Raw genomic sequence first — 15,892 nt, forward strand, 5'->3', positions numbered from 1 at the left:
CGAAAACAACAGGTTATACAAAATAATATATTTATACAATACATGATTATACGACTTTCAAATCTTTGGACAACAAATTTTACTGGAGGTATTGTTAATGATTAGGGTTGGAATTTTCAAAAAGGTGTTGTAAAAAAAGTCAGTTCATTGATAGAAACTTGACCGTTTTGGATATAAATGCAACTATTTGAAATTGTCATTTTCTCTTTTCTTTACAATTACACAAAGATTACAATCATCTTATCATGGAGCATTAAGTATGTAAAACTGTTTAGAAACAAATTTATGGTTTGTTTCACTAACGATTGACATCATCATTCATAACAAACCTGTTGGGTGAATGTGACGATTTGGAACGATTAAAGTTGGTCAGTTACCGTGTTTAACAGGTATCACAATTATGATTGCACACTGACGCATTCATTAACCACTACAATAGAAATAAGCGAACGGTGAAGTACGTATCTCAACGTGGGTTTTGAGGTAATGGCAAGTTTAAGATGTGATCGGTTCCATTGTCCAAGGCACCATGTGTCAAATTCAAATAATTCAAGTCATTTCGGAGTTCATTCAATGAAATCAGTAAATAATATTTAACTTACTGAATTATTATGCGTCATCTAAGACAAAACTCGATATTTAAGACGCATGACCAATGCTATTTTCGAGTTTCAAATCAAAAAACGGATTTGTTTTTGTGTAATTGCTGTTTTCCTATAGTAATATAAAAGTTATTCACGTTTGAATGAGACATCGAATGAAAGAAATCCACCGATGTTTAGTTATTGATTTGTTTTTTTTGGGGGGGGGGGGCACAAAATTCGAAACGAAGCTGACGGACAATAATTCGGCTCTCGCAGGGCGGGTTCATTTGAGCCAAAAAGCCCTTTTTAAGAGTTGCAGACGCTCTAGTGTAATTTTTTCTTCGTTAAAACAAAACACACAAATTGAGAATTCGTTATGGAAAAAAAATCAATTTGTTTTGAAGAGCACGGAGTGAGCGACTTTGTAACTACATGATATTCCTTTTACTTTTTTGGCGTTCGAAAGTTTTCTTCAGTTCACGATAGTTCATTTCCTGCACGAATGGGCCATTTCATGTCTAATGATGTTTCGTGAGCTTTTCTATTAAACAAATGACACCAAAACAATTAGTAAACTATTATTTATCAGGAGTTTTTCCAATACAATCATACAAACAGGTGCAAAAGTGGTGCCGGTACAAAACCTCAGTTCCCACATCGGGGGCAAGATTCACGTTCATTGTCGTGTCCTTCGTGAAATCACGATCTCTGCCAAACGACGAATCGGGAGAACAAAATGACATCAAAAACACGATCAAACTGTATACACACGGAATATGTGAACAATCCCAACCAATCGTTTGACGATTCGTCTCTTAAATCTTTAGAAATGTCGATCTCAATCTAAATATTTCTCTTTCTCATCTCTTCCTAACTGCAGCATTTAAAAAATATATATTTGCACTCTCTTTTTTCCCCACCACGTGATAATCTTCCTTTGCGTCATCTAGAAAGGCGCCTTTGAAATATTTCAGATTAACCGCACCTAAGAACTGTTATCATTGTCATTACAGTTACTATTCCACTCTTGTGCCGTTACACTGCCTTTGCTAACAACACCCAACCTTTATTCAATTGTGTCGTTCATTTTGTGCAGACAAAGTTTAAAACCCTGGGGTCAAGTCCACGGAGCTCGTAAGGTCACAAAGTCGCTTAGCACAATAAAGAGTTACCAGCGAAACTGTCATTTGAAGTGTATACTGTTTGTTTCTGGTATTCGGCTGTTTTACACTAAGCACGCAACTTGTTGTTTAGGAAGTCCCTCAGATTTACCGCACGAGAGATACATAGCGTTGAAAATGACTACTCTCTGACTGAGCGTCTTCTTTCACAGTCCTGCCCCGGTCTTGCACCTTTTGTCATTCCATGCAAAATGCGTGATTCTTGCCACAAGGCACCCGACTCCTGAACCAATACTGAAGGGTCATAATAATTCAAGTACACTTTTTATACAAAATAGATAAATTGTTACATTCTTCTTTTTTCAGAAAAACTTTCCCTTGAGCGAATAAATAAAGATGGCCGCCGTTATGTGACCAGTCTGTGCCACCGGGCCACGGGTTTGCTGGAAGAGATCATGTCGTTCCAATGCGCTAGCTCCTCGCCATGGGAGTCGGGGCCCAAGACCGCTCGTCCAACAACCTATCAGAAAGGAAGAGAGAGAACGATTGCTTTTTGTTAAATGTTATGGAAGATTAGACCTCAAGAGATTGTTTAAGTTGTAGACAATGTCTAGACAATGTCTTGACAATGTATTATTGATACATTACAGTCTGTTGTGTAACCATTCTTTCGAAGCATCAAAGCATTGTTTCATAGGAATGCGTCGAGTCCTAATTAGAGCAGTGTATCAGAACAATCAGAACATTCACAGGCCTTTTTACCATCATTAGTAAAACATGGTTTTGACTATGAATTCAATTCAGTTTTTCTTCAAAGCACGTGAAATTTTGTTTACTGAACAAACTGTGCAATGCACCTTTAAATGTAATCCAGCCATTAGCCAAAAACGAGGTGTGATGCAAAACACACACAAAAACCACTGTTACTTCCAGATAGGTTTGAAGTTTGAATCTGCAACAGTATGATGACTGGCTAGTCTCGCAACCAGTCCACTCTTATACCTACCTCGTTCTGGCCTATTCTGTTCTCGTGTATGACCTGGAACTCTAGTGTGAGATGCCGGAGTGACTCCTGCATCACGTTGAAGACTAACGCCTCGTTGAACACTGGGTGGACGGTGTTGTGTTTCGTCGACGTCTTCTTCTTCTTCATTCGCTTGGTGGAGCAAAATATCGACACTTTGATGTACGGATCTGTGGAGTAATTGGCAATGATGTCATATTATCTGGAATGTTAAGTATTTGGTTAATAGTTAATCCCGAAATGATCATCGCACCACGCAATGAAGTCGGATAGCCACTTACACGCTCATTATGTAGTTTTTGTGTCTTTGCGATTATATTGTACTAGGATAGATTCCAATATTTCATTTCCAGAAATCTTCCGACAACTTCATTATCAATACAGTGTAATGTGCGGTCAATGTACCAATTCGCAATTTATGTTTAGTCTAGTAAGATGGTTGGTTTTTATCCCAGCTGGTGTGGCTTTTAAAGCAGTCCATATGTTAAATTTTGATTCTTGTTGAAGAAAAACATTTCAGATAGAGTACTCATAGATGCAATCTGCAAAATAAGTCTTCTAACTTTCGAGCTATATTTTGCTTAATGCCAAAAGCAAGTTCGTTCACGGTCGTTTGTCTACGCGTGCAGTTTTACTCGAACACATGCCATTTAACTATATGACTTGGACCAGCCGACCGCGGTTTGTCGCATCGCTGGTTACCAATATCCACGGTCATGCACAGCAGGGAGCCAGGGACGAGTTGGATGAATGGTAAACATCTGACGACAAAATCATGACAGCTGATCATCGTCCGAACATAAGCACTCAGCGCGCAGGCGCAGCTTACGTCAGGATTCGACCACTAGCCAACCAATGGTCCTTGATCGAACTTGCCCCATTAAGCTATCATACCTGACGTTTTCCTATCTTCAAGTAGTTTGATGGCTCGGAGGTTCCTAGCTTTGAGGATAACCACGGTCAGCCGCTCGGCACTCGGTAGGTAGGCAAGGGAGAACATGATGTCGCCCAACTCCGGAGCCTCGTCACTTTGCTGAAAAATAGGAAGCACAAAATAATCTCAACAACAAAAAGTACCCGTGACCTCGTTTTATATCGTGGTATCTCGTGAGATCTGGGAGACAGACATCAACTATAGCTCTGGCGCTTCGTCACTTTGCTTAAATTATTGCCGTGCGCACGCGCAATTTAAATACTAATATGGTTTCTTCTGCACATATGTGGTTCTCTCAGCCATACAACTCTGAAGATATTGTGTCACCAAATATTAAAATAATCAAATTCGCACGATGCATGGTAAGAATTTAACATGCTTTTAGCAAAATCAGATTAGTCAATTATCATACAATTTCAAAGTTCGGTCAACCTAATTAAGTACTTGGTCGTGAATCTTCGTCAATACAGATTGAATTCGTCTCAGCTATTGCCGAATGACAGCATTCATAGATCAAAGTCGTTTAATATTAATCAATTTAAAACTGGTAGTAAGTCAAGTCTGATATGTGCTAAAGCATTTTCCTTGTACGTCCTGGAGCACAATTCAGTACATTCGTTCGCATGATGCTATCAGACCAATTAGATGTGCCTAACTCAGAAAGGATTTACCAAAAGAAAAGAGTACAGATTACAAAGAGCACCAAAACACATCTTTTAAGTTTAGAAGCGAATAAAACGAGCGTTATAATGAAAGAAGCAAATGGCAAAAACTACGACGGCACTTAGTAAACAATAAATGTATGAAAGAACAGGGATATACATTAGGCGTATGTTTTTTTTCTTATCAGCGGGCTGTAGGCCTATGCCATTAACAGAAGATGTCATGAAGTATGACGACATTGAACAAAATTAGGATTAAATTGTGTGACATCAGACGAATTTGTTTTCTGAATAACCACGGTTCAGCGTAGACTAGACGTAATCACATACTCCTGGACGAATATGTGTGCTCGTGGTTTTGATTCACTTGAGCGAAAAATTAAAATGTACAGAAAGGGACGAAATTAAACATTCGAAGCGAAATTAAACATTGGAAAACATTTGCAAATAGCCGGCAAAACATATATAAACCATCGAAAATGACCGTTGATGATTGTGATTGTGTGATTACAACATTTGTGGCTGCAACGTCTGCTGTACAGATCCTGATTATTGTAAATTTCAATTACATGGAAGTTTTCTTTTAAAATGCCAGGCTTAATGTCCATATGGGCTTTATGTCTCATACACTCGGACAGGGGGTGGTTTTTTTTTTCGACATTGTTGAATCAATTATATTTCTACGATTTATCAAATGTCATCAGGGAAAGTAAGGTCTGGGAACCAGACGCAGAAAACGTTTCTTAATTGATGCGACATATGTCACATATGTCGTGTCTGAAACGGCTATGGCTATGTGCTCATGTATTTATTGCCTAAACCCTCGAGCATAGCTTCTGCTTCTGCATCTGCTGAATACTATGCAAGCATCACCAGATGGTGGTTATAACGCACAGGTATAGACAGGACAAGCTATAGACAGGGCCCAATTTCACGGCGTTGCTTAACAGTTAGCAGAAAAGTTGAGTTTAGCATAGCAGAAAAATGTGCTAACCTTAAGCACTATTTCACGGCGAGTATGTGCTAACAGTCACGCGTGCACGGAGATTTCTATTGTTACGTCACTAAGTTAAGCAAATATTTCCTCTGAAGTAAGCGTGCCTTTTGCTGTGCTCACTGCTAACGGTCTCCATGAAATAGACGGAGGCTCTGTTAGCAGAAAATCGTGTGCTTATCAGCGCCGTGAAATTGGGCCCAGGACATTCGGGCACGGCCTAGGTCAACACAGGATGGTATAGCCCCCTCACCTGTCTGTGAGCCACCGCCACCGCCTTGATCTCCTTCCACACCTCCACCTTCTCCGTCAGGTCCACGTTGGTCAGGGCCAGCACGGCCGTGCCGATGCACTCGTCCCTGGAGAACTGGTCAAAGTCGAAGAGCTGGATGCGGGCCGTCTGGCGGTGGATGTCCGGCTCGGGGATCTCGAAGACGAAGCTCTCCTTGAACTCCGGGCACAGGGTCTTGCGGTGGACCTTGCTCTGCAGCATCTTGCTGGAGTGAGGCACCACGGAGATCTGGAGGGAGTGAGGGAGGGGAAAGATTGAGAAACAGGTGAAACGTAAACCTTGGATTCAATGAAGTATGGACGTATTTGGTGGTAGCCTAATCTGCATGTCTCAACTGAGGAAAAACTTATAGACATGTATGAGGTTGAGAGTCAACATGATTTTAAGCCTTGATACTCCACACTACGTAACCTTAATTCTTGCCTAGGTGAAAATTTATCTTTCTGCGTTTCCATCTGTCCCATTTAAAGTTACGAATTACTTTTCTTTATCATTTTATGGCTTAAATTGGCTTTTATTTCTATTAAGTATTTAAGTAAGTTTCAGGGAGTTGCCAAACAGACGAATATTCCTAGCAAAGAGAACTGTACACTTCTAATAGAAAAGGGTTACAGTGGCATATAGACCGACCGTGACCGAATTTTAGCCGGATAAACCAGGGTGTCTTCTCTGGAAATTCAAAATCCTTTGAAAACCACTTCTTTGTGAGCTGATGATCTTTGCCTGTAGCTACAACAGCTATTAATATGCATTAATGTCATATTAATTCAAAATAATGGTAATTATTACTAATGCTATAATAGGGCGACTTTCCCATTGTGCACAAACCTAAAATGTCACCTAACCCAGGTTTACTTTATCCTGCCTCCACGAATTTCGGTATAGGTATGTTTTGGACCACGAGGAATCGATCTAGATGGTTTGCGACAATAAATTCCTTGTCCTAAGGGTCGTTTTAACATTGGGGCGACACCAATCTGTCGCCTCAACAAGGCGTGTTGCCCTAATGCAGACGCGATTAGCAAAACATGTCGCCTATCTATATTATTCTGTAGTTGTAGAGGTTGTTAATTATGACTTTCTTTCCACTTTTCGAAAATGTGACACAAAATGTCACAAACACCACACCTCTTGCCTACTTATTTCTTCGCGCCAAATAAACGCTCCACGAAAGCTTCCCATGCTAGACTCAAAAATTATGCTCACCATAAAAATGAGACACTCTCTGGATAGATATTGAGATTAAACATACCGAAGAAATTGCAATTGCTTTTATGTGTCCTGATTACAATGTTTCCCCTTCATTAGCAACAGCGGCGGCGGAACGGGTTTGAAACGGGGGGGGGGGGGCATCACCAAAAAGGGGCACTTGCTCAGCATTTTTTTTTGCACATCCGTGCTGAAAGGTCGACACGTGTTTTTCACCTGACACTTGGCCTCCGTAAAATCAAATAGTTGGGGGGGGGGGGGGGGTACCATCTTCCTACATAGGGGGCGCTCTTCAAAACTGATGATTATATGCTAACTATGCATTATGTGCCCCTGTGCCCCTTTTCGGGGCGTATTGTATGGGTTGTTTGGGCTTTGTTTTCATATTCCTCGTTTATATCAAAACTATCCATACCATTATTGGGAATAGGTTACTTCTAAGAAATAGAAAGATAATTTAAGGGCATTATTTTTATCGAAGGGGCACTTTTATGCTCGAGGCGAGGGGGCACATTTATGGCCGCAAAAGGGGCACTTGGACAAATCTTGGGCAAATGCCCCCCAGCCCCCCCCCCCTCCCCCGGTTCCGCGGAAACTTTCCACTTCCTGTACACAACTGAGATTTGTCAATCCAACAAGCTGGACGCCCCATCTCTCGGTAATGCGCTGTTGTCGAAACAAAATATGCATATGCATTGCCATCCAAACGGGTCGCCAAGATTCGGTCTCGTCAAAAGGTGATGAATATCCGAGATACATTACGCAAAACTGTACGCCGCTGCTGGTAAAACTACACTCCTGAACTATCCACAGCATGCAATAGCAACAGGTGTTTTTTTGGTTTCACATTGCCAAGTTTAATCCATTTACGTGATTACGAGGGGAAACTGTAGACTTGCCGTAACACTCAGATTATGGTCTTGGCATTTTCAGAGGGCGGGGGAGTTTCACAAGTGAACCTATACACTGTTTCTATCTCCATTTCTGAATGATCAGCCCGAGGCGGCAATTTGTCAAAATAAATCAGCGAGCTAAGCTGATGATATGTCAGTGCAACAGTCTTGAATTCATGAGGAAGGTATATTTTAAGGCAAACATATTTTAAGGCAACATGTGAAAGTATGTTCTAATAATGGAGTCTACATATTAAATTTATGTTCTACAAAAGGTGTCTACAGATTTATAGAAAAAAAACTACTGTTCTCATCTGATTAATAAAGTTATTAAGTAATTTTTGATGCCAAGAAATTGGCCCTTACGCTTCACCAATGACTCGACTGTCGTCTGTCCGCCGGGCTCTACGATTGTTTGTTTGTTTGCTGGGTGCTTGGGGTGTTTGTTTGTTTGTTTGTTTACCTTGCAGTAGGGATCTGCCGTGCCACTGAACTCCCTCGGATGTAGTTCCCTAGCCTGGATCAGTCGTATCGTCAGCAGCCCCATCTCCGGGTTGTATTTGAGCGAGAAATTGATGATACCCAGGCTAGGCCCGGCCACGCCGGCATCGGCCGAGAGCTTGCGTCCCTAAGACAAAGACAGAATAGGGAATTTGTTCTTAAATCATTAGTGTGAAAATACCGGTATGTTCTGCTAGGCAGTACACGTTAATGCAAAGGGATGTAGTCGAGTCTATCATAAGTTCCTGCAAGTCCCTGTAAGTTCATACATACTGGAATTTGTATCCTTTGGAGTCATTTCTTTGTTCTCGTGTACTAAAGTTTTCGAGATTGAAAGTGTACTTTCAAATGCTTCTATATATTTTAACCTGGGCTGAAATTCGGACGTAATATCCCTTACATAAAATACTTCAATTTGCGACAAATCAACACACCTTGGAAATTCCTAGTTTTTGAGTAAAATCCATATATCTATTTCGTGATAACCTTGTGGTATTCAATTTGTTTGTTCCCTATTGTGCACATGTATCCACAGTGTACCGTGTACCAGATCACCACAAGTCCTGCAGTCCCAATTCAACTCACAAGCTATTTACATGAGCTTCGACAAAGGCATTCCTTTGTCACTGTTCATCCACTGTTTTTTTTTGTGACTGGACTTGTGAGTTATACTTGTGAATAGACTTGTGATGGATTTGTGATGAACTCGACTATATCCCTGTTAAAGTATGTTTTAATTTGAAGAAGTTTGATCTGACTATCTGTCCGTAAGCGTCTTTCATTTTACACAAATAAATGGTTTAATACGCACTGAACCTGTAAGAGAATACGCGCAAAATTGATTTTTTTTTTAAAGGCGCTTGTATCAGAAATGTTTCACCAAATCAACAGTTTATTTTACCAGCATCAAAGTTTGATGGGTTTTTTTTTTGCAGTAGTGCACGATCTTTAAGAGACACTTACTGTGTGGTTTTCTTTGTACATGTGTGCGGATGGGTCGAGCTGGGCGGGGTCGAGGCGAGCCATCATAGAGGGCGTCTTGGAGGTCGGGCTGAGGGCTCCTACTGATGGCTGCGGCTTCTCTAACGTAAACGAATCCCCCTGGAATCCAGGCGATGTGGCTGCCAAAGTAAAGAGTAGAATTGTGTCAGTTGTTGAAGTTTCTTTATCATCGCAGGCCTATAAATGACACAATTCGGGTTCCATTTGGCATAACCCTTTTCCGGGTCAAAAAAGAAACTTGTCCGGGTCAAAAAAGAAACTTGTCCGGGTCAAAAAAAAAAGTTTTCCGGGTGAAATGAAACTTTTTCCGCGTCAAAAATAAAACTTTTCCGTGTCAAAAATGAAACCTTTTCGGGTCAAAAATTAAACTTGTCCGGGTCAAAAATAAAACTTTTCCGGGTCAAAAAAGAAAGTTTTCATGGTCAAATGAAACTTTTTCGGGTCAAAAACGAAACTTGTCTACGTCAAACATACCACTTTTGCCGGGTCATTTTGACCCGAAGAAAAAGTGTTATGATTGAACCAGGAACTTTTTAGAGTGCATGTGTTGTATAGTTGAGACCTTTCTGGAGACCTAACACTGGGGCCTCATGATGACGGGAAGAGCATAATGTCCGAAACGTTGAGTTTCCTCCAGTACTTTTCAGAACCTCACAAACTCACACAAAAGATTTCTTGTCGCAAGGTGCAAACCGTACTTTTACTCTTATTGCCTACTTCACTACGCGAATCTTCAAATCTTATTTCATACAACATGTTTATAATGGAACGTAAGGTTTGAGTCCAATGTCAACAAGGAAAGACTCGTATTGCTTTGGCTTTAAACATACTTTGAACAACAGTAGGTTTGTTTTCATCATTTCAAATAATTTTGCTGAAGGGAACTTGGATCTCATAATGGACTTAAGTTGAATGTTTGCCTGAAAATTAATACATATAATATAAGTTTTCTCTCACACTTGTATATGGGCCCGAATTGCCTGCGATTTTGAGCACTGCATGGTGAAGACTACTACAATGTGGATAGTACAACATATGTGAAGGGAATATACCTCTGAAACGAGAGGCGGTTCAGGCTGTGATTTGGTTATTCTCAGAACCGCATGTGACGTAACTTTCTCTTAAAAAGTAGTGATGGGTATTTTAAGAGCCGTCTGTCTTTTTTGGCGAGGTTCAATCAATTCACAATGGCGAATCCGCGAACATCGGCTCAATTTGTCTATTCGCTGACAAAATCACGATCGGCATGCTGACAAAATTCGTAATCGAGAATTATGCGTTAAGCGCGGTTCATACTCTGCGCAAAAGCGAACGCGAACGCGAATTTGTGACGTCATGGCAAGTACTCGAGCTGCGAATTCGTAAAAGTTGAAGGTTTATAAAATAAAGGGTCCCAGAATTGAACAGGGTTTTGTAAATTTACATTTCTGGCATTTCAGAATTTGTATTTCTGTTGTTTCTGATGTAACACGAGGTTTAAAGAATGGTCTATTGAATAGAGTCATCATGACACCTCATGGCTTGGGATGTGGTGGTGAGGCAAATTAAACAAACGGCCGCAAGAGGGCGTTATTGGGGTGGATTGAACATGGCACGAAAGATGGCGTGACGATCTCACTGCGGGTTATCTGCAAGAAGGAATTTTCTCGACACTTTTAAACCAAGATGCGATCCTGATTTAAAAAAAAAATAGACAATGCACTGGAAATCACGGCATTTTCACCGAAGGGCTTCGGTTTCCATGAATAACAAATCCGATCCGATAAATAAATTGCACTTTAATGAAAGAAAACAAAAGGAGAAGAAAAAAAGTCGTGGATAAGATCGAAGTGGGAGGTGGAGAGGCGTCGAGCTGTCGCATCGCAGTGTCAACGCCCACGGACAAAGTCTGCTCCTTTTGCCCTCCGAGTGCAGGCGACAAGAAAATGATACTCTGATGAAGAATGTGGGGCTGCATCATGAGAACAGGAAACGGCGACAAAGGAGTTGCACACAGAAAAGGGTATTGGGAAAAAGAAGAAAGAACCGAGAAGACAAATGAGCCTGTGAAACTCAAACCTCGGAAAAGGAAGCCATAAGGGGGAACTGCAAACTTTGAACACTTGGCTCGGATTACAAGGGACTCTTATCGGGTTCAATTTTTCAATCGGATTTGGCCACGAGTGACCCACGAGTGAAACTGCATCCTTGTAATTATACAGATGTTTCAAAGGCCGGCGCAAGGTTGATGACACTTTGGAGGCGCTGAGAGATGGGGCGTCCAGCTTGTTGGATTGACAAATCTCAGTTGTGTACAGGAAGTGGAAAGTTTCCGAGGAAACACCAACAATGCGAGGGAAAGGTTTGGACTACTTTGGGGACATTGAATTGCGAGAAAGAGGATGGATGGAAGAAAGAACATGAGGAAATTTCGGTTTGTTTTGCCTTTCTTGGTTGACGGGGAAGCGAGAGTGCAATACACCTATTGATGATGGGTCCCTGTTGCAAGCCTGTCATTTAGAGGCATTAGGAAGTGAGGTATTGCTGAACAGGTGGGTTGAATGCGATATCGAGGCAAGAGTATCCATATCAGCAAACAGGATAAATAGGGGAAAAGGGAGAGACGACACCGATGAAGAAACGAGTCTTTGGGGAGGCAATTTATTGATGCATGGGAGTAGAGCATAAAGAACATCTCCTCTCTAGAGGTGAGAAAAGGTTTTCCATTTGGTGCAAAGCCTCTCGAAACGGACTCCTTAGCGGAAATGGTATATTTAGATCAGATATATCCGTGCTTTCCCGAAAGAAAGATCACTCAATGGATAAATCAATCCTAATAACAAGAACAAATTAAAAACGGCAAAAACGGAAATGGAGCTGGTTTGGGTTTATGGAGAAAACAAACCACCTCGTGTCTCGAATATTTTCATTGAACGGTACTTAGGCCTAGTCATATGCACATACCACGATTCCAATACAGAATAGACCACCTGTACTGAACGCCCTCACTGAGCTCAGGTATGAGTGTCTACTCGTGGCCTATCGTAGAGGAACAAAGACCTGTCCTCAGTGAGGGCGCTCTACGCAAGGCGTCTATTGTTCCCTGGCAAGAAGCTGTTGTATACCTTTTGGAATGGTGAAACTGTAGTTGCTATTGAGGACGACTGGGGAGACGGGTGGGCCAGGCGACACATTCGGGTCGGATGCTTTTAACCGGCTCCTGAAAGACCAAACGGAACGGAAGATAAAGCATTCAATGACGGTAAGACGGGTTTTTTTATTACTTCAATTCATAACAAAGGAATTGGGGTCCTTGGAACAAACATCAACAGGAACAATTGAAGCTCGCAAGTCGGTGTTTAGAAATCTCAGTACCCCGATAGTGAATGTAAGATTTCAGTGGAATCAAAGGGGAACAAACGTAGGGAGGTCAAGGGCGGATCCAGAACACCTTTGGTCCAAAAAGTGTGTCCAAAAAATTACAGCGAAATTAGATGGTCTCTGGTGCGATCTGAGGCAATTTCTGACCCCTTTAAGCAATTTTTTGAGGAAAAGATGGTGGTGTACTCATTGCCTGTCTTTACTTCATTGCGAGGTCGTCTTTAAAAAAAAATGGATTCGTGGGTTTTTTGGGGGTTTTTTTGGGGGGAGGCATGGCCCCCTTTGCCCCCCCCCCCCCGGATTCGCCCTTGAGGGAGGTAATAGTCTAAGACAGTGGTACCATATAACTACATGTACCTACACAGATGTGTGATAAACTTACCCGTTCCTTTGACCCAATCGTCTGGGCGCGGCCTTCTTGAGTCCAAGGGTGATCGAGTCTTGTCCCCCGACTTGCACCCTGCTGAGAAAGTCATTGTAGCGCTCGTCCTTAGCGGGGTCTGACTTGAATCGACAAAAGATGTAGGCTGCTATGACGATGACAATACACAGAACCACGCCCAGGGCCACGACCACGCCCAACAGATACACCTGCATGATGTCTTAAGTTCCTGTTGGGAAATAATATGATAACTGATTTCTAAATTGTATGTGGGATGAACTTCTTTTATTAAACGAAGGGTAATCTCCGATTGGAATACACTGTGCTATACTTATACACTCCCAAGTTAAAGCCAGAACTGTATCAGCGTTCAATAAATAAGAGTGTCAGGAACTCGCCTCGTGGGAGAGGGAATACTCGCAAGCATTTTGCGGGTACTCGCAGCTAGCAGTGGACGCTCGCAGTTGCTCGCCGGGGTTTGGACATATTCGAAGATTTGCGAGTTCCGCAGGTACTCGCAGGGTACTTGGAAGGAACTCGCAAGGTCGCTCGCGCTTTATTAAACTTAAGGGCGACGGGAAAACGTCTGGGGCTAATTTTTTTTTTTTGGGGGGGGGGGTGTCAAGAGTAATATGGCCTAACGTGCGATGGTAACTTCATTGTTCTATAGGAGGGTCAAGTTGTGACGACAGGTTGTTTAATTATATTACAATGGTTAATTCGGGTTCGAAGCTTGACATAACACACTGGTTGCTTTGGGAAAAGGGTATCGAGTAGCCGTGAGGGGATATTTGATGCTTCGTTAAAGATCGGCGATGATTTTGATTAGGTTAGGTAAGACTGTTTTGACAAGTGCAGTCTTCCGCCTGAACGGGCGGTTTGTAATCGTTACACCGATTTGAATGGGGGTGGACCAGTGAAGGTGCAACACAAACAGTTTGCCCACATACACTCCATGCTGGAACTTTTGAAGGCAACTAAGATTTCTCCCCGGTAAGCCAGACGTCACAAACTCAAAACAGTGGGGTAAGTGGTTACGGGGAGGGGGTTGCTCGGGCTCAACACAGTCTAACTGTTGCAGGTGTTGTTCATAGGGAACGTACTTGCACACTATCGGGCGATAGATGGCGCTCGTCGTTTAGCATATTTGCCCACAGACACACTATTTATCCGACGATTCGGCGATTTTGCCCACAAAAACGATTAAGGGAGTCCGTTCCTCCACCCAGCATCCAAACTCACACACTCCATCTAGCGACGCCTGTGAGCACCATAAACTTTAGAGTTTAGGAAAATGTCCGTCAACCCAAACATCAGTAAAGTCTCTCAGAGGCTGGTGCCTCGTGACCAAAATCGCAAAAAAAGTCATCGTGATGTCAGGAAACGCAACAAAATATGTTTGTATGCGGTCGAGAGACCCAAATTAATGATGTAAAGGGAAGAGTGGAATGAAAATCAGAAGCGCCACTGAGGCAGCTTCATGCATCCCGTAGTTAACTCAACAAGATGAGAACCGCTCAGCGTCTGCGCTCAGACGTCCAAACACGACAATGATGCACGTCGGCCAATTGAACGACCCAAATATTCCAAACAAACCTCCTGAATTACGACTGAGCTTTTTAACCTGAATGCCAGATGAGATTGAATGAATTCACGATGAACTCAATGATGGGCCTTTATGCGAGGAGCGCGTACTTAGCGGTCATTATCGTCTGGCCGAGCGCCGCAAATGACGGCATAGTCCGATGGTAAATGGCCCGGTACTTAACGACGCCAATCCGGGTTAAAAACCGAACACTTGAACTCGAGGAGGATTGCGTGATTTCGTACTCTTGTGATCAAATTTCATTGAAACATACAGCTTCAGCATAAGCCTTCATTCAAGGCTCTGGTTATTATGTTCATTTTGGTTTATTCTTGAATTCCGAAGAAATTATATACCAGTCCTTATCCAGAGCTTATCTGGAAACAGTACCCTGCTTCAAGAGAGAGTTTTGTATACCTGTCACTTTCGGCTAAGATTCATACACAAAAATCCATCTTGATATCGTGTTCCCAGACCCCATCTATTCAAACAGCAACGACAACACCTCTACGAATGAGTCCCTTCGATATTGAAATCATTCGTCGAGCTTTCATACTATCTTGCATTCATTTCGTGATTGCCAGAATCACGCAAAGACGCTTTTATTTCCCCATTAATTGAAAGTCATTCAGCACTGCATTATCGATCGACATTATATATTTTTTACTGTATCTAATCAATCGTCTACTCTTAATCGTATCCAATCTAAAGTGATATTGCAACGATAGCCTCGATTTCGTTTCCGCCGTCAACGAGGAATGGTTCAAAGAGAGGCAGCCATGCATACCTTGACTCGGTTCATTGATAGATGCTTATTTAAGTGTTTACTGGCCTTCATTATGAGGACGTGAAAGAGTCATTTATTGCAAGAGTGGCCTCGCTTTTGATTCAATATGGCAGCTCCGTATTAAAGTGGCACATCGTCCTGAAATTTTTATGTTTAAGATTGCTTGTCCTATTTCAAAGGTCTAGTTGTAAGGAAACTAACCTGACGTCGCACTATTCCTGAGAAAAGACGGGGAAAAAACGATTGTTTACTTCTGACGCGGCGGACATTTTGTGGCATACGCATACGTATTTCCAGCCGTGAATATATAAGTCTCCTTCTCTTGAACGTTGCCCCAGCTCCTCTCAGACATTTCAATTTACGGTACACGTCGTGTGTTGTGTACAAGTATACATGTAGACACAGCGCCAATATACATGTTGTTTCACGCACGTCCGCAAGTATGCGATGCACCGGTGGAACATGTGCGACAGGATTAACGACTAGCACCCAAACAGATGATTTTTGAGAGTCAAAATGTTGACCCCGATATTCGTTCTCGTAAGAATAACACCAAAACGGT

General features: G+C 42.0%; 1 protein-coding gene across 1 annotated transcript; it reads right to left on the reverse strand.

Annotated features, from left to right (window-relative positions):
* Positions 1–804: 804 nt before the first annotated feature.
* LOC119720747 (synaptotagmin-1-like) lies at positions 805–13,183 on the reverse strand. The gene is made up of 8 exons (XM_038190578.1): positions 12,959–13,183; positions 12,321–12,415; positions 9,178–9,335; positions 8,177–8,341; positions 5,573–5,839; positions 3,624–3,762; positions 2,712–2,899; positions 805–2,225 (listed from the first exon to the last, which is right to left on the reverse strand). The coding sequence occupies exons 1-8, from the start codon at positions 13,171–13,173 to the stop codon at positions 2,112–2,114; spliced, it is 1,341 nt and encodes a 446-aa protein (XP_038046506.1). The 5' UTR covers positions 13,174–13,183; the 3' UTR covers positions 805–2,111.
* Between the last annotated feature and the right edge of the window lie 2,709 nt (positions 13,184–15,892).

Source organism: Patiria miniata, unplaced genomic scaffold (genome assembly GCF_015706575.1).
Source record: "Patiria miniata isolate m_02_andy unplaced genomic scaffold, ASM1570657v1 HiC_scaffold_9, whole genome shotgun sequence".
In the NCBI taxonomy this organism is placed as follows: domain Eukaryota; kingdom Metazoa; phylum Echinodermata; class Asteroidea; order Valvatida; family Asterinidae; genus Patiria; species Patiria miniata.